General features: G+C 33.1%; 1 protein-coding gene across 1 annotated transcript; it reads right to left on the reverse strand.

The window, feature by feature from the left end:
- Window positions 1–709: 709 nt before the first annotated feature.
- LOC124359252 (serine/threonine-protein kinase PLK1-like) lies at window positions 710–19767 on the reverse strand. The gene is made up of 8 exons (XM_046811840.1): window positions 19553–19767; window positions 16552–16647; window positions 12720–13033; window positions 10710–10964; window positions 5132–5285; window positions 4679–4925; window positions 3312–3533; window positions 710–1229 (listed from the first exon to the last, which is right to left on the reverse strand). Exons 1-7 carry the CDS (start codon window positions 19765–19767, stop codon window positions 3336–3338), a joined length of 1479 nt encoding a protein of 492 aa, XP_046667796.1. The 3' UTR covers window positions 710–1229; window positions 3312–3335.
- Window positions 19768–20017: the final 250 nt, after the last annotated feature.

The raw sequence follows: 20017 nt of genomic DNA on the forward strand, positions 1-20017 counted from the left end.
GGTATGGTGCGTCCCAAATTGCCGTAGCGCGGGAAGGGTTAAGTTTTTTGGTCTAGGAAACATGTGCCCAGAAAGCCACTGTAGTGTCAATAGTGCAAAAAGATGATCCTTTGATAAATTTAATGTAACAAAACCAGAACAGTAAAAGATAGCTAGATAGAATATAGCATTATCCATATATATTTTCACCTACGTTAATTTTGGTTTTACAATAGTTTTATAGAGCTATAATTTGCAATGCTGTTGCCTTGCGCTAACTTAGCAAAACGGGTTTCTTAACTGGAAAATTAATATGTATAATTCTTAAAATAGCTCTGTTCCATGGAGAGGCAGAATTGCTGTACATATTTGTGAGGAAATATTATAACAATAGTGATTAGTGATTTGAAATACAAAATAGTTCTAATCATCATGATAGTACATATATTGCCCAAATAAAGTTCAGAACTGGAGAAATAATATCAGCAAGGGAGAATTTTTATAAAATCAATATATTTAAAAGAAATTAGGTAAAACAAGTTGATATAATTATTTCAACAATTTGTTTCACCAACAAAGAATCAAGGAAAAATAGTGGATTATAGCAATTGAGGGTTACAAATGATTCTTAATACCTGTTAAACCTTCTGTATACACACAAATTCAAAAGTACAGATGGCTTTTGAACATTTCAGCCACAAATAGTATTGTGGCAATAAAGTAAATCAAGTTTAATGTAAACATTTAATAGAATTATTTACAATGAAACAAGGAATAAATTAACTGGAATTTTCATGTTCATCCAGCTAATTCACAATAACCCTAGCATACAACACTTTTACCTGAAAGACAACCTTAATACAGTTTTAGTTTTATACAGACTTAACATGTTTTATTACGAATAAAATGTAAAGGCCTATTATAGCATGTCATAACAGCTAGGCTTCAGTCAGGATGGAATGTTATTTTTTTTCAGAGCAAAATTAAAGAAATAAATTAATGATAATACCTAAAAATAACATAAAAGTAAACAAATAATTTAAAATTTAAATGGTATTCACAAAAATATGCTAAAATCTTAACAAAAACTTTAAAATACTGTATAAATAAAAATTAAATACGAGTACAAAAAATGTGATAAAATCTAAGAAAATTACAATTAAAATATAAAGTATTTGATGTAGAAAGATTTCCAAAATTGTTTAGCAGTCAAGCGCAGTGTTGTTGTCACAATCTGACATGGATGTGGCCTGGAAAACAATGAATACTTTAATACATAACAAACAATATTGGTACGATAACATTTAACACGTTCAAGACGTCAATGTTTTCCTGACTTTTTATTTGCCGTTGAATTTTTCAATAATTATGGCTAAAAACCGTAATCGTTTTTTTTTTTTACGCCAAACGTCTAAGTATAAAGAAAAAGATATGTAGACTTCACAATTTTGCACAAAACAATTATTTTATTATGTTTTTTCCAATATTCTCTGTGTATCCCAAGGGGTACCTAAACAAAATTAATTTACCTTAAAAGTTAAGCAATCATGCGCCCAACAGGGAACACGATAGACTGAGGTATTTATTTAAACGCGGTCAAGGTATTTATTTATTATCTCTCAAATTTAACAAACCACTAAAACAGGCAATCAATAAAAACTCAATAATGAAATGCACAGCAACGCGTACCCCATCGGGTGCATGACACATTTTACAAAAGTCCGGTGTGTACCCGATCAGGTACATGACAGCAGTTGTGAATGTGTTAAAGTTATATGTGTGAGCTTGACTGTATAAAGCAGAGCTGAGGACTTATACAATATACACGTGTTTCTCCCTCCACCTACAAACTGCATGTTTAGATCTGTTTCCTGAATCAATATTTATTGTAAATAACACTAATAATAAATACACTAAAACAGCTGTTATATAATTGACTCCTCTATTATAAATATGTCCGCTATAAGAATATGGTGGTCTGAAATTTAGGTTAACCATTCCTGCTGACCAGAGATTTGCTTTAATGGTACCAAAACAAAATAATTATGCATATTAAATTCTTAAGTCACTATTTATTATTAAAGAGGACATAAACCAGGTTTTAGTATGAGATTTAGGCAGAATAGGAAAGGCAGGTTTACCATTTTACCAGATTGGAAGGACATTCCTCTGTTCTCTCAAAGAAGCTTTTTTTAATGTCTCTATGGTGATGAACAGTAATATCCCTCCAGTCTGGTAAAGGTAAGCCTGATCTTACTATTCTATCTATATTCTTGAGTTAATATTTAGTGAATTCTGAATTGAGACAAAATGTTGATTTTTTTTTTCCTCTTAGGAGAAGAAGCTTATAAATTGCACTTAGTCCTGTAAGGACCTTTGCGCTGCTTCCGGAGTGATGGGATATTCAGGATGGGTAAGGATAGGGAGTAGGGGCCGCCTCCTATCGAGATCCATGAGGAAGAATTAGGGCACTACATCTCAAAGCCATCCCGGAAGAAGGGAGGCCAGCTGTGACCCAGCCTCTCCAGACAAAGTAGGCAGGGGGTGGCACACCCTTGTTGAGGTTAACAAGAGCCTATGAGGTAAGAGAACAAACCCCACCAACTCCAACAGCCATCCTCCACAGTAGGCTAGACCTATCGAATTGCCCATGAATCCCAGAATCTCAACATTTGCGGTTAGTGATATGCCGCTACTGGACATCCATAAGGTTGCCCAGATTGAAGTGGCACATCAGTTTTTGCTGTGCCCAGTGGTGGGTTCAACTGGTAGGTATAAACCAGCCAGAAGTGATCCCTGCTGGGTAAATGTTGATATTGGAATCAAAGTTTTTTGGTATAAGCCATCCTTTATAAAAAGGGCAATAAAAGTTTTATAAAATAAGGCTCTCTTCTTATTTCTTAATAAGAAATAACACAAGAATTAGAATAAAGACTACAATTTTGGTATTGGAATTAGATATTTTAAACAGCTTATTACTACTTCATGCTTCTTCTTATACAAACCACACAATAATTCATGTAAAGAACAAACTAGCTGTGGAAAACTAACCTTATGTATATTAGTAACAATGTTTCACAAAGCCAGTACTAACAAAATAGATTTTCTTAATAGAAATAATTAATACTACCACGTAATTTTCTTAATTCATAACACAAAAATTACTGTCCCCCTCTACAATTAAAAATAAACTAAAAATTTCCAAGATTCAAGCAAATAATATCAAGCCTTTAGTTCTAGTCTGATACATAAAATTGTGAACAAATAATTGTGACTCTAACTTTATCTCAGAAAGATCTAGTTATGTTTTACTATAACTAATATGTCAATACCTTTATGGCCTGGAGGGGAGCATTTTATGTACTCATGAGATCAGGTATCTTTTTGTAAACATAATTTAGACCGTCTGCCAGCCGTGCAAACTGAGGTAAAGAGATATAACTCTCTAATGTGCTGAGTCTGAAGGTGCGGAAGTTCTTCTTGTCATCAATGTAAGTTACAGCAGACATCAGTGGGCAGACAACGACCTTGGTGTGGTCCTTGCTGAAGTTAACCTGTTCCCAATTTTTTATTAGTAAGTATACACATAAAAAAAAAAAATAGAATTAGGGACAGCATCTAAGTTTGTATCATTATCATTAATAACTAGTATGTATGTTTTGAGTATATAGAAAGGAGAGGATTTTTAAAGTGTTAGGAATATATGGAAACTATATTTCCTTTGCAAAAATGTAGGAATGTTTATCATCCCAAATATGGCAGGATTTTCTTGGACAATTTAATTCCTTAAAACATTTTTTCTTACGTAAAAAGGCTGGAGATATTATAAATATGTAAAAAAGTCCATTCAAAAATAAATTCATAATAATAATTAATCAGAATGTATATATTCTGACAATACAAAAAGATATTATATACATATCTAATATATTTACAGCCGCATATGAAACTGACTGATATAGGATACAAATTCCATCCTACTTCTAGAAGTGGTAGAAACTTGGCACACAGGTGGCTCTTGCCAAATATTCCGACAGCGTCATTTCATATCAAATCAACACAAAGTATAAACATGAACACCTCAAAATTTTATGAAATTTAGTATGAAGGTAATCCTCATATAGTTGAGGAAGTTTACAATTTCCCCCAAAATATTTTTAAACAACTTCAAAGTTATGTCTAATAAATTTTCTCCAAATCTACCAACAAACTAAACGAAAGAGAAAATTAAATTGTAATTAACATTTTCAAATAAAGTACAATATAAAATAAAGTCTTCAATTAAAATAAATTATTTTGTAAATAAATAAATTGCAGTCTTAGGGGCAACCCTCTTTTAAGCACTCAAATTATAATTATGATAATAGTCACCATCATAATGAATTTAAGTAAAGTAAGGATACATAGTATGACGTGTTTACTAAAACTTGTAATTGCTCTTTCTTAAATTATTATTTAACTATGATTGATTATACTACATTTTTTTGATAATGAAATGAAATATGCCTTTATTTAAGAGGCGGAGTTAGGGCTATTTAGCCCTCTCTACCACTCAACCTCAGCAAGTGGTAATGACATCATTTGCGTAAATTTGTTTTCAATAAGCAATGGGTTTGAAGCAGTAAATTCATTGTCTTGTAATACTTTTTAAAATCTCAGCTTACAGCAGTTTTATGAATGGTTTTTCCGTCACACTGACCTGTATTGTTCCATTGGTGAGTTGCATTGTCACAGCGTTGTTGGATCGCTTCCAGATGTGCATGTACGGCACTCGGGTGAGTCGGTCACATTCTTGTCGTGCATGAGCTGCTCCTGCTTTAATCAGATGGTCTGACATGTACCGCCTGAAGTACGACAAAAGCTTCATCTTCTTGTCTATTTCTGCCGGAGTGGAGCCCATCGTGTAATAGGATTCCTCTCCTGTTCGCTCAATGTAGTGCACGTCCCTAAGAACAATCCATGCCAGTAAATAATAATCAAACATTACTATTCAAATAAATAATTTAGACAAATGATTAACTATTATATGCTAATATGATATTTTGAAAAATAAGACCATTTAAAACATAATTTATTTGATAAATTTGACTTATTTGATAAAAATATATATTATGAACAAGTATTCTTTTACTTTAAACAGAGGAAAACTTACGTCTGATTGGGTAGCAGCAGGATACGAGTTTGATCATTGAACATGACTCCTACACTGTCATCACATAGTTGATAGCCAAAGCCATACTTGTCACTGTAATCCACCCACTTGCTGATCCATACAAATGGCTGGGCTGCTGGATCCGTCAGTTCCTCTAAAAAACCAAACCTCTAAATGTAAAAAGTATTTTTTATATTTAGAAAGGAGTCAAGTGGTTTTTTAATTACTTCTTTGTTATTTATAGTTTACTAGCTTTCACTTTGTATTAGTACACTTTTAATGGGGAAATAATGTTGTCTTGCAAAGGAGATCATTTGTACATTTTGCTGTAACAGAGTAATCCACTCAGAATGAGTCACTGCTTCAGAAGAAAAATTCTTCAAGAACTGAAATTCATACATACTTGGTGAATAGAACTGGTGAAATATTCTACAAACTAAAGATGCTGAACGAAGTTTTTGAAAGACTAAGCAATAGTATAAGATTTACCATGCCCACAGAGGAAATTTAAAACATGCCAAAAACTAAAACACAAAATACTTTACTGACCATGAAGTCAATATATTAAAAGACAGATACCTGACAACCCTTTGTTAATATGAAGTGACAGGATCTATTTATGACAAGGTAGAATCAATAAGATGTAAAAAAACAATGACCTACGACTGAAACCTCTCAGAAAACAAGCAATTTCAGGCCATATCGCCCATGCTGACTATAAACCCAAGGCTATGTGGGAAGTCATAAACACAACATGGTCCAAGAAAGAAAAATCAGTGAACAAAATAAAGCTAGTCAATGGAAAAATAATTGACAGCTCTGTAGCAAACTATCTAAACTCTCACTTTGTATACATAACCGAAAAATGGGATACTAAGGACTATTTCACCACCTGTACAGCCAGCACTTCAACAGCTCGTACACTTTCGAGAAACAAATTAAAATGAAGTCAAGATAATCATTAACAACCTCAAATCAATAATCTCATCTGGTTTTTATTTATAAATTCTCAAATTTTGCTCTGAAGAACTTATACACCTATTCTCTCTCTCTTGTATCCGCTTTCTCAAAACTGTGCGAAAGGATCGTTCTCAGAAGACTACTGGACCACTGTGAAGAGCATAATTTACTGACAAACTGTCAACATATGTGCAAAGAGTATGTCGGTAGGTCTGGAAAGACTGTAAGTGGAAAGCAGTTTTTTTATGTTACCGAGTATTGTAGTAAGAAATGTTTTGAAAGTTTTACTGCAGAACATCAGAACGAATTATTTTCATCATTCTACAACCAAGGTAAAGAGTTGCAAGACTCATTTATTTCTAAATGTATAGAAAAGATTGATCAACAAACTCAGACCATTTAACCCAAAAAAGCCCGAATTAATATTTGGGCCTATAGTATCAACGTTGGTGGTTTTAAGGTATCAGTCTGTCAAGGTTTCTTAAGAAAACTTTTACAAATAAGTACTAAAAGAATAAGAGTAATCCAACAAAAAGTGTTAAATGATCAGGACTTTACAGAACGGAGAGGTCATCACACTAATCGACCACACAAATTGAAACATAATGTTTTTGATTTGATGAAGACACACCTTGAATCAATTCCATATAGCCTAAGCCATTATAGTGGCAATAACACCTCTCTAAAGTACTTTGACAACCCGGAGCTCAATATTAAAACTCTTTACACATTGTTTCAAGAGTTTTATAGGTCTGAAACAAATGAAAACTTGAAAATGGGCTACCCCCACTACTTTAAGTGTTTCAAATCTAAGTTTGGCCATGAATTTGGTATGAGGTCACCTAAAAGTGATGTGTGCGATTATTGTACAGAATGCAGAGAAAAACTGTCAAGAAATCCTAATGATCCAATCAAAGTACCTTATCAGATTCATCAGCGTAAATATAAAAGAAGACTAGCTTTAAAACATGAGTTCATAGAAAAAGCAAAAACTGATTCTTCTTTTTTGGTATGTGAATTTGACTATGCTCAAAACTACCCAGTGCCAAGAATTAATGTGAACAGCCAATTTTACAAAAGGCTTTTATGGTTATATGCATTTAACGTACACATTTTCAATGATGACGAGTCTTACTTCTACTGTTTCATGGAATCACAAGCATCTAAGAATTCGAACAGTGTGGCTTCATTTCTGTACGATTGCCTTAAGAAATATATTGAAAAATCAGAAGTAAAAACTGTTGTTTTGTTATCGGACTCTGCTGGGGGACAAAACCGCAACGCCACAATGGTTAAATTTTGTTCGTGGTTCAGCAAAGTGTTTGACGTAGAAATTATACAGTTGTTTCCAGTTAGGGGCCATTCATTCTCACAATGTGACCGGAACTTTGGTCTTGTTAGGTCTCATATCAAAAAGAGAGAGGTCATCGGAACTGCAAAGCCATGGCTGCAAGCTATGGTTCAGGCTCGGCAGAAGCCTAGCCCTTTTACAGTAATAATGGATCGAAGTCTCATAAAAGATTGGGATAAGAGCCTTCAGCCTTTCTTCGAAGACTTTCAAAAGTTGGCTAATAAACAGAAGTTTACAATCATGAAGTACGTAATAATTAAATACAAAAGTGATGGAACTGTTGTGTGTTCTAGCACTTTTGTTCCTACCTACTCTCCTTTCAAGTTTATGAACACTGTAAATAAACAAACATTAGGAGAAATTCAACCTGCAACAGTGCCATTTCCTGAAGTGTCGGAAGCTAAAATCATTGATGTCCGAAGTTTGATGAAGTACTTGACCGCAGATGACGAAATATGGCTGGAGCAAATTTTTGAGGAAAATTCTTGAAAACCTTATTTTTATGATTTTGGCTATGTGATGTAATAAAGTTTGTTCTTTATCAACTTGTTTTTATATTTCACTGCATTTATCCATTAGTTTAGGTTATAGGCTATGTATTGCTAAAAAAGGGCACATAACATCTCTTATAAATTTTATTTTTACTAATTAGTACTTTTCAGTAAATACAAGAGTAATAACATTATAATAAAGTTTATAAAATATTCCAGTACAATAAATTTTAAGCACAGGATCCTTTAAGTGTTACAAAATATCTTTACAACTATAAACTTTAAGAGCCGTTTCCCGAAAGTACAATATCTTACTATGTACCCTTTGTCCGGCAAGGTCCTCAATTACACATGTTATAACATGTTTACATTAAAAATGTCAAATGACTGTACTCTGTTTACCAATTCCATCATGGTTATCCACAATCCCAATGTAAAAATATTTTCTAATGCTAAGTATAATCAGATAGAGTGACATTCATACCCATTGAACTCAATTTTGCTTATAGAAATTAAGCTTCAAGCAAAATTTTAAGACTACAATAGTCAGTTCATTCTTGAGATATGTAGACAGAGAGAGACATACAGACAAAAATCAAACTTTCCAACACCTTAAATGAAAAGCTTTGCTAACACTCAGCCAATTACAACGTTGAATACTGCGTTGGAACATTTTCTCATAAAAGTTTATAAATCCATGAAACAAAATAAAACTTATTCTAACTGAAGTTCTAAACTAATGCACTAGATATTTTAAATATTTTTGGTCACTCACGCACACACTCGCTCGCATAACACACACAATTAAATAAAAAAAGTTATTGAAACAAATTTATCTTACGAAATATCAAATATTCAGTAATGTACAGCATTCACAGTTCAAATCTTAAATTACTGATAAAGTAAAGTTACTTTCCCACCACTAAAAGTTCCCAATGTACATTCGAAAGACACATCACCAATATCAGTTTTGTCATGGATATTGTCTCTAAAAAGAGAACCGTAGTCGTCAAGGAGGAGGCTTCAACCCCCTCCCCCATGGCCAATGTGTAAAAGAAAGCGATCGAGCTTGCCTGCATTCCATTCCTTGCACACTGAATTATAAATTACGAAAGGTTTTATTATTTGTCACCATGGCTACCATATATTGCAGGCCTGGATATTAAATTTAATGTTTACTGTACTTCAAAAAGACTAAACAGTAAATTTTACTAGTACAAATAATTAGTAGAAATTCACTTGCAAAACATTGTTCTAGTAGCTAAAAACTGCTTATACAATTATCAAATTTAAATCATTTTTACTGTCATAAAAAATACAAGGATCATTGACAGTCATAAAATGAGGCCTAGTGACAGCCTTGACCATCTTAATGTTAACATACAAATTAGAATGTTAACATGCTAGTTATAAAACAAAAAAATAAAAATATGTTGGGTGACCAGTATGGATTTTAAATGTATTGAAAGTCTCACTAGTAGATCAATAGGAGTATAACTTTAACGTGATAGATAGAATATTATAGATTTCATGCAAAAGAATTCTTCCAGTGAATAGAATTGTCCAGAAGCCATAAATAATATTTTCTAAGAAAACTTTTTTTATCATATTTTTGAACTGATAATAAAAGGTGATTGTATATTTCAAGGAAACTAAGAGGGACTATTTTGTATTCTGGTTAACCTATTATGATCAATTAATACTGAACTCTTATGCCTTGTATTGTAGGAGTGATTATCATTGTGGGGTTTGAAAAATGTTGGATTTTGAAAAATATATTTCATTAAATCAAAAAGGTACAGATTTATGACAGTTTGAATTTAAAATCTTGAAAAAGAAGTTTACAATTATGTGACTGGGAATTCGTAATTATTTTTATAACCTTTCTTTGAAGAATAAGAATACTAGTGATTTTGTTGTTGTTTCCCCACATGAAGAGTCCCTATCTGAGGATGGACTCACAAAGACAAAATAAGCAGTTTTAACATACTCACTATGGACAAACTGAATGAGACACCTAATGAGAAAGACAACGTGTGGTAATTTAGAAGATATTTAATTTATGTGTGTATCCCAATTTATATATTTATCCATAAATACTCCCAAGATTTTGGCACTTGATAGGGTACTATGTGAGTCACAATTAATTGTTACCAGTTGGCCTTGAACTGAATAGCATATTTTGAGTTTTTGATTCATTTAAAAGAAAACCATTATTCTTTAAAATCAATTTGAGACTTCTGCAATAACAGATTGTGTAGTTAAATTAAGTTCATTCAAACTGTTGTTAATACTTAAGTTGTGTCATCAGCACGTATAATTGTTCTTGCTCAGACTGAAAAAGGAAGGTCATTAATAGATATTAGAAACAACAGTGGCCCCAGAATAGATCCCTGAGAGACTACATTTAAGTACATAAAAATCCCTTCGACAACTAATATGAAAATGGCCCATTAATTTTGAACAAGTTGCAGATACCTTTAAAAGCAATAAACTCAAAACGAAGGTAAAGTTCATTGAAAACATTGTATATTATGGATAGCAAATACAAAAATAAACTGCAACAACTAAATATCCAATGGAAGTGTTTAGCTCCATTTCATTTTCCACTTATCGAACAACTAATTACACTCAAATCAAAAGCAAAGGTTACAATTCTTGCTTTTGATAAACTGATGGAGACAATTTAAGTACTAATCCAGCCTCCAGGATGTTGAATGGGAGTAATGTGTTTTACATAAAAGATTTTCTGAAGAGAATATCAAATAATACCTACCTAAGTTACTGATGGGCACACAGTTGACATTGGTGGTGCGGTAATTGCTGAGCAGTTTCTGCAGCTGATTGCCCAGGTTACGCAGAAGACGATTACACTCAGCTGTGGTCTCGTTGGCCATGACATGTACACTACCAGCAGCCTGTACGCTGGGACGAGATGGCCGTATCTTACCTACCAGCCCTCCATAACTGGGCACTATATTGCCGGTAGGTTTAACTGGCACTGCCACCTTTGGTACTGGACTATGTTCATCTGTCATCAAATAAGCTTATTACATTTTAAAAAAGCATTATTCTTAAGGTTTAAATTAAAAATTTTGAGCCACCCTCCCCCAAAATCCAATTTTGGGGAAATGGGCAAAGTTATAACAGTGACCAAAAAGTTCATTTCTATTTCCTAAAAGGGTGGCCCAAGTTTCATCCCTTCATCTTTATCCATGAAAAACTTATCCATACTTTTAAATCACACTGTATATATATATATATATATATATATATATATATATATATATATATATATATATATGTGTGTGTGTGTGTGTGTGTGTGTGTGTGTGTGTGTTATTAACTCCACGTTATAGGGTTATCTTTATATTTGTATAGTATAAAGTAAACTACAACCCTTTTAGACGTTAATGTACACTGGTGATGGTTGAATACCAAAACACATGTATGGCAATAAAATAATTAAAAAAGAGGTTTTAGCTGACTTTTCATTATATATATATATATATATATATATATATATATATATAAAACAATTAAGTATCATCTATATATTATTTAAAATCATACATATCAGTTAACCCTCTTAGTGATAGAGGCCGCTCTAGCGACGTTCATTTGTTTAATATGAATGATAGACGTCGATGTGTCGACGTTCAAACATGCCTTCGAATTCGTCATCGCTGCTCGTCTATCTTCGGTTAAATTTGGCCGGTATTTACTGCATTGTGTACAGGAACGTCTCCTCTTTCCTCTAGATCTGTCTCCAGATGAATTGTTAAAAGAATGAACAAATAGCTGGTATTTGTTACGACGTTGTGTTTTACTCGCGGCCGCTAACCGCCGCGCCGCTAACCTATGAGTTGTGTCGGCGTGTTTTATCGGTGTTATTTCGTTTATTCCGATTGTAATACGTTCGAAATGGCGGATGATTTACGTTCACAAGATATTAGAAATGTTTTAGAAGAACAAATGAGTGATGTGAGTGACAGTGATATCAGTGCAGACAATTTTCCCGATGATTATAATTCAAATCCTGGTGCAGGCCATTCCCTCCAACGCTTACCAGGAAGACAAGAGCGGCTATAATATTGTATGTGGCCACACAAAAAAAGGGGAAGATCACGATTCTAGTGTCCAGGATGCAATTCTGGTGTTCATAGAGTGTTTCCATAAATTGGATCATTTTTGGAGACCAAAGTATCAAGGGAGGAAGAGAAAGCGTGATAGTAGTAGTGCCTAAGAGTGAATGGAAGGGTTTCTTCCATGTACATACTGTATATATTTCCATCATAACAGTTTTTTCAAGTAAAATATTGTACAAAAACTGTATATATTATTTATCTTCATGAAATTTAGAAAAAATTGGCTATCTTCAAATCTTTGTCTAGTAAGTTTTATACTATGTGGTTTTTGTAGTAAAAAAAAATTGTTTTTCAAAAAACTGTTTTTTTAATTTTTGAGCAAGATTTAAGGGATATGTACAAAGGTAAGTAGTTTTATTTATTTTTAAATCGTTCTTTATGTTTTTATAAATATTTTGGTATATAATATGTTGTATTTTCAATAAAATTAATAATTTTTATTAATTTTTAAGAAACCCCCAGCGAAACACTCCAAATGCACCTATCATTCATAATAAACATATTCATCACTAGGAGGGTTAACAACGGCTAAAAAAATGACAATATAAAGCATTCTTTTATTTAAATTCTTAATAAGAGAATTTAATCTGTAGTTGTAGGTATAAAAGTATCAAATTCCAATTACAAGTTATACTTACTATTGTCCAAGACATCCTTGAGTGGTTTACGCTGTGAGTCTGTTCGGTAGAGTGTGTCATTTCTTGGAGCCATTGTTAGACAGGAGACAGGTAACTGACTGGGCAAGAATCCTTCTGACATGAATTCTGATTGTAGGATCTGCCGAACAGTGGGCCGCTTCTCAGGTTCTGCCTGAAGCATCCTGTTTATTAGGAGACCCGCCGGACGCTTATTGATGGCTGATGGTAGTCTATACTCACAACGTTTAATACGGGAGTATGTTTCCTTCAGGGTAGATGTTTCAAATGGAGGCTTTCCCACCAACAAGGTAAACCTGGAAGCACAATTAAACATAGCTGACATTTGTAATAATGACATTTGAGTTTAGAGACTAGAAAAATTATGTACATGATAAAAGTTAGTTACTTAAAAGTCCACATAATAACACATTACATACATGGTAACATGTATACATATACACATATGTATATGTATGGTGTGTGTATATGTGTATGTATATGTTACCATGGTCTACATGGTAACATATTGCATTATATAATTAGAGAAAGCTACTTTTATACTTCATTTATTTTCTTGACTTCATTCATTTTTTAATGAAAATCCGAGCCCTAGACGATCAGTTTTACTGAAATCATAAAGTATAATCATCAATCCTGCTTTATAAGATTAAGTACCTAAATGTTAAGGTTGGTAAACATAGGATTACCATGGTTTGGACTAAGCACCAATGCATAGAAAATATCTACAATAGGATGAAGTGAAGAATGAATGCACAAAAACAAATGTCCAATCTAAGAATTTTTCTTAAAATAAAATGCCAAAGGAATAAAAATTTATGTTTACTTCTTCTTTTATGAGTGTCCTTTAACCCTATAACTGGCATGAAATACAGTAGACTCGAACAGCAACAACTGTTTTGTATTTTTTGTCTCTACTGTTAAAAAATACCACAACCTAGAGAGTCATTATTATTGAGATTATCTTTAAAGAATTGCTAAATTGCTGACTTAACAATAACAGACAGGATTTGTACCTGCGCTATCTCTAATTCAGACTTAAATTCCAATGTCCGAGACTGCTCGGCTATTAGCACTCCCATTGTTTTAGTTTTTTTTCCTCAAAAGCTTCAAATATGTAAGTGGTTTGTGGGGTCAAAATTTGAGCTCAATGTAAAAGAAAATACATAAAAGATGAATTTAAGACCTCTCCTCTTCCCACTCATAATTTTTTAATAAATTATATAGTTTCAAAATTCCCTTTATAGAATTGTTATTAAAATGCAATTACAAGCCCCTTTACTGTTTGTGCATGAAAACACACGCTGTGGCAATTTGATCACATCTTGTATAAATGGCTATAAAAACGTTAAAAATTAAGTAAATCTTTCAATGTATGGACAAGTTTCTAAGTTAGTTTTACTGTCTTTAACACATAGACTGCAGTGAAAAGTCACTGCTACCATCCCGGTGTCTTAAAGTCGTAACATGACTTGTGTCGCAGGGAAGGTGTTAACCCATTTGCGGGATCAACGACGTGAGGGTGACGCGGAGCGAGGCGTGGACCAAAAGCACAATGACGTGACCCTCACGTGGATGACGTGGTACGGATGACTCATTTGTTTTGAACGCTTATCGCTGTTATAAGCCTCAGAGATATTTATAGTCTGTTTTCTGGACTGGCTTTCTATCTTATCTCTGGTACTCGTCCACAAATACTCCCCTCGTTATCGGACAATAACGTTATTATTTGCGACAAATAGTTTGTCTAAGGCGTACAGTCGTGGCGTTCGATTTTCCTTTGCCTCGTGTGCGTGTACGTAAATAAAATGGGGTGGACAATTTACGATCATCTGAATTAGATAGACTATTATTAGAAATTGGAAGTGATGAAAGTGATATCGATAGTGTTTATTGAGGATGGAGACGGTTCTGTCACGCGTATTTGTCCACGTTTTTCATAATTACGCGGATACTAATGTTGACAGTGACGAGCGGGCTATCACACTAAAATCCACTACTAAGACAAAAGTCTCTCAATACAGTGTAAATATTTTGTAAATATTAGATTAGTTGTTTCTTGAAGTGACAGTTTTATTACAACATTTTTTTATTGTGTAAAACATTTGATCCCGTCCTACATCAAGCAGCTACAACACGCAAAAAACGTTAGTAAAAATGTTACGTACCTGTATTTTTTACATTTTTTTAGTATAATATACTTGTTTAATATGATCTGTATAATGTTTATATAACATAAATAACAACATAAACAAACAAAACATGTATAATTAGCGAGCGCGCTAAGCAGGCAGGTAGGCGTGCAAACACTGCGGGTGCTGTGTTGTAATACGGATTAATTCGTACTCTAAGGCCCGCGCGCGCGCGCCGTTTTTTCACGATCCGCAATGGGTTAACACATACAGGTTTTCTTGAACAAAGAATATTCCTTTGTAAAAAATCAAGTAAATATACACCTGTTTATAAATTTCTCACACCAGTCAAAAACGACAGTCTGCCCTCACATGCCCGTTTTACATCACATATTTACAAATTAATCACTGCAAACAAGTTTTTAACTGAAACCAGGCAGTGGTAGAGAATAACATGGATGTTCCACCCCTTTCACCAAATAAGGAAAATATTCACAAATACCTGTCTTTGCAGCAATTTGCTGCAGGGGCATGTCTGATTGGTTTTGATGTATTTCAAAATTAATGTTCTCTTTCTCGAAATCAATTCTTGGCTATCTTAAAATAAAATAACTTCTTAAAAGAATTCTATACATTGTATATGTTATGTTGGCAAGATTACTAACTTTTTTAATCTTCACAGATATTTTATTGAAGCTATCAAACTACATAATAATTTAAGAAGACAATTAAAGGTTGAACAGAAATATAGCCATAGACTTTTAAGTGTATTTGGCTAAAAAGTTATAATAAAATTATTTTAAAAAGTATTAATAAATTTACTAATGGAATAATAAGGTCAATGTTAATTAAGCAAATATTAACAAGAAATCCAAAAACTAAAAAATCTACTAAAATAACGTTATTTTCACTAGTTAAACTTGTTTCCACAAAATAATAAAGTAATATTGAATTAATTCAAAAAAGTTGTGTAAGAGTAAATATAATAGGTTAAACTAACACAGCAAAACTTGTTAAGTTGGACCACTCTAAGATCTCCAGGCAACTTGAACCACTTTTGGTAATCCGACTGTACATGGAGACCCATCTCTGCATGTCTGTAATGCGCTCACATCATTTCATTTTTTAATTTTACAGTCATAGACAGATCAGATTATGGTTTCACTCCATATAATCAGTGCTCTGTGGATATCATTGACATAGAGAAGTGGTTGGAACAGCACAGTAACTGGTGAACAAACGATTGCAGTCCGTGATAATCAGTAATGAAGGGTTGTGTGGAAGTAATATCTCACTTGAATGAACAAGAGAATACAGCATTTGCAGAGGTTCTCATGTTGAAAAGGATGTGTGACTGTGAGGCTCAGAAATAGTACATTATGCTGCCACAACGGAAACTTACATACTATCAATACACAAGCTTGTTTGATGAAAAATATTTCAGTCATTTTTCTTATAATAAAAGAAAAAAATGTTAGTAAATTTCCTTTTCCTTGCCCAACATTTAATGGTAACCTGGATTTTCAGAATATTGTATCAACTGTGGTGCCAGCTTATCTGACAACCCAGAACACCCAGCCGATCAATCAGTTAATGTTGTACCAGTAAATGGTCGATATTGACCCAATGCTAAGAACTTACATAGGTCAATGAGGTTCTACCTGTACATATATATTACTCACATGATACATCCAATAGACCAGACATCCACTTCAAAGCTGTGTCCCTTCTTGTTGAGAATCTCTGGTGCAATGTAGTTTGGTGTACCGCAAAGAGTCCTATACATTTTTAAATGTAAGAAAGAAATCAACTAGAGAACAAAATACAATAAGAGAAGAAGGATTTATTGTCCTTGATCTGTATTATATTTGGATTAGAAGTAGTAAACATTACATTTCTATTTGCACATCAAGAGTGGAGCACAGTATAAAATATGAATATGCATGTTTGATTTGCTCATTTCCATGGCATATATTTTAAGGTGGTTAAGCACTTTTGTTTCAATTCACTCAATATGATGGCAACTTTATTTTGATTTAACTTTATTTTAGTTGATAGAATTTGTTTCATTATAGGGTACACTATATTTATTTAAAATACAGTTTTTTGTTTTATAGAATTTTGAACCATTTAACTTATAAAAAAATAGGTATTCAAATTAGTTATATTTTCAAATTTAGGTATATTTTGGTCTCAGATAATTTTGAAAACAATATTAATGATTATTATTATTATAATAAATATGTTTTATTTGTGTATCTAGTGTGAGTATATTAAAAATAATGGTCTAATAATCTCTGTATCTCTTTTAAAAATAAAAATTGGCACAGCACAGTAACATTGCTCCAAAAGAGATTGCCATGCCAACAAGACACTTGACTGATCTTTGCCCCTTTAAATAAGATAAAACAATACAACAGAGGAATGTTTAATTGTGTTCAATATATGTTTCTTTAATTTTCCTACAGAAAACATACAAAAATTATTGGTATAACTTAAAGTCAAATGCATCAATACCATTTGTATGATACATAAGTATACAAGTTATTTATTTTAAGGAAATTGTCAGTTTCCAAGTGCTAAACAAACTTTTATGTTGAATGGGTAGGTTGTTGTCGATTGGAAATGATTTGTAATACAGACGGGACACTATATTACTATTCCATACATAAATATCATGCCAGCTTGATGGTTAAAAGGGTAACCTGCCATCTTAAATAGAGTAAGAGCACTATTTAATAATGTTTCTACAAGTGAAAGTAACAGATATCTTATCAAAAATAAACAAGGAAATAACTTGCTTTTCTAACTTTATTGTTGTTCTAAACAACTGTGTTTTAACATGAAAGTAGAAGTGTGTTGGTGTATTTCAGTTATACCCTGTATACATGCATTATGATGCTGAGATCAGGAAAGGTCACTCTATAAGAGTTGGAAGCTTACAAACCAGTGATAGCTCTTATTGCTCTTTTACCAAATAAAAGCTTTTTTGGTTGCACTTGAGTTGTCACAAATTCTTACACCATACTTGAGTTGCGAATTAAACAGATCAAAGTAGACCATGATAGTCCAAATGTAAGACTAAGATTTTATATCTCTCACTTGCTGTAACATTATTCGAATTCTTCCCCTACATGCTGCACACCTGTCTGTTGTTTTTTTTCTTGTAATATTACTATAAATGGTGGCGCATATGCCAGTTTCTTCAGAAGAGAAATTTAAAGGCGTTATAGGTTAATTGAATAAAACACTTTTAGGTAAGAAAACAAACTCATTATATGAATTTACTTACATATTACCATATTATGTTATAGCAGTTGTTCGAAATGTCCACCTTGATTTTGTATACACTTCATACAATGACTGAGATCACAAATTTTTAGTAATAAAGGTTTATTTTTATAACAAGTTCAAATGCATTTCTAATTAGGTTTCTGAATTCGTTGCGATTTTGAAGCATACAGTCTCCTTTAAAAAACCCACGTGAAAAATCACATAGGGCCAGATCTGGCGAGCGTGCAGGCCTATCAATTGTATCACCGTGACCAATCCATTCATTAAATGTGTTATTTAAAAAATCTCTAACTTTGGTACCTGAATGTGCTGGGGCACCAACGTGTTGCCAGATGAGCGAATGAATATTGAAAACAGGATTGTTTCTGAGCTCGGGAACTACTACTTCTTGCAGCAACCGTAAGTAACTTTCTGAGTTAACATTTCCTTGAAGAAAATAAGGACCAATCAGTGCAGTACTCGAAATACCTCCCCATACCATAACACCAGGCACATAGATTGTCCACATCTATTTGGATTACGTAATGGATCCGACCAGTACACGCAGTTATGCCAATTAACATGTCCATTTAGTTTGAAATATGCCTTATCACACCACAAAATTGATCACAAGAAATTTGGATCAGCCTCTGAGCGGATAATTATTGCCTCACATAATTCAAATCGCCTATCGGAATCATTAACATGAAAGCGCTTGGAGTAAGGATGGACGGTATGGCTAAAATTTTAACTAATTTAACATTCTTTGCACGCTTCTTATTGATAATTCTAGTTCAGCAGATGCCTTACGAGTCGATTTACTGGGACTAGCTACAAAAGCTTGATCAACTGTTTGCAGGTTTCTTCGTTGCAAATTGATCGTGGACAACCACACTTCGGGGTATTAAAAACGCTTTCTGTGTTTTCAAATCTCTTATTTAACTTCCACACTGTCGAGTGGGAATTGCAACACATGGATATTTACCACTAAATTCTTCAATTATTATAGCAGTATTTTTATGCTTCCACCACAACTGAAGGATGTAAACTCATTTGGTTGTAAAAATAAAAAAAAACACACACAAACAAATAACAGATGCAAAGAGCGTCACTTTACACTAGCCACTGGAACAGATAACAATGAACTTACTCCATGTTGCTGCCAACTTAACATTGTTACCAACCTATTGAAACAAAGTATCCCAATTTATGGCGAAACTGACATATGCACCACTCTAAATGATATATGCAATATTACACACACTTTACTCATTTATTATAATATAATTGTATATCCACACAACATCAAACAAAGTCTACAGGTTAGTGATATATTAATAGCTTATTAATCAGTTCATAAGTTCTCATCTTCAATAAATAATACATTAAAAAGAGCAACCAAGCACTTACTTTTTACGCTGGCCAGAGTATTCAATTTTAGCAGCCAATCCAAAATCACCTATCTTAACTTCAACCTCATCATTGATAAACAAGTTTCCAAGCTTCAGGTCTCTGTGGATGATTCCTCTCTCATGCAGATAGAGCACACCCTCAAGGATTTGTTTCATGAAGTAACGTACTTCAGGCTCCGTCAGTGTCTTTCTTCGTCTGAGAACAAATAACATTATCCAACAGCGTTTTTACTTTATTCAAAATATACTGTTTTTTCAATTATTCCAAACAATGTAATAAATTATATTTTCTCTAAACAGCTTTAATATAAATTACAATAAACCCTTAGTCAAATAAAGATAATAGTCTGAATGTTAAGTTTAGCTCCAGTTCACCTCCCACTTAATGCAGCATTTGGAATCTGATGCTGTTACACACTTGATTCCTGGAATCTGGAGCCATGTTCATGTGAAGAGATAAAAA

The sequence above is a fragment of the Homalodisca vitripennis genome, chromosome 4 (assembly GCF_021130785.1).
Source record: "Homalodisca vitripennis isolate AUS2020 chromosome 4, UT_GWSS_2.1, whole genome shotgun sequence".
NCBI classification, from domain to species: Eukaryota; Metazoa; Arthropoda; class Insecta; order Hemiptera; family Cicadellidae; genus Homalodisca; species Homalodisca vitripennis.

Coding starts and splice junctions, on each gene's coding strand:
- LOC124359252 (XM_046811840.1), bottom strand. CDS start 19,767: ATGTTATTTGTTCTCAGACGAAGAAAGACACTGACGGAGCCTGAAGTA. Junction 16,648..19,552: donor TACTCTGGCCAGCGTAAAAA/GTAAGTGCTTGG, acceptor AAAAATGTATAG/GACTCTTTGCGGTACACCAA. Junction 13,034..16,551: donor TGGTCTATTGGATGTATCAT/GTGAGTAATATA, acceptor TTGTGCTTCCAG/GTTTACCTTGTTGGTGGGAA.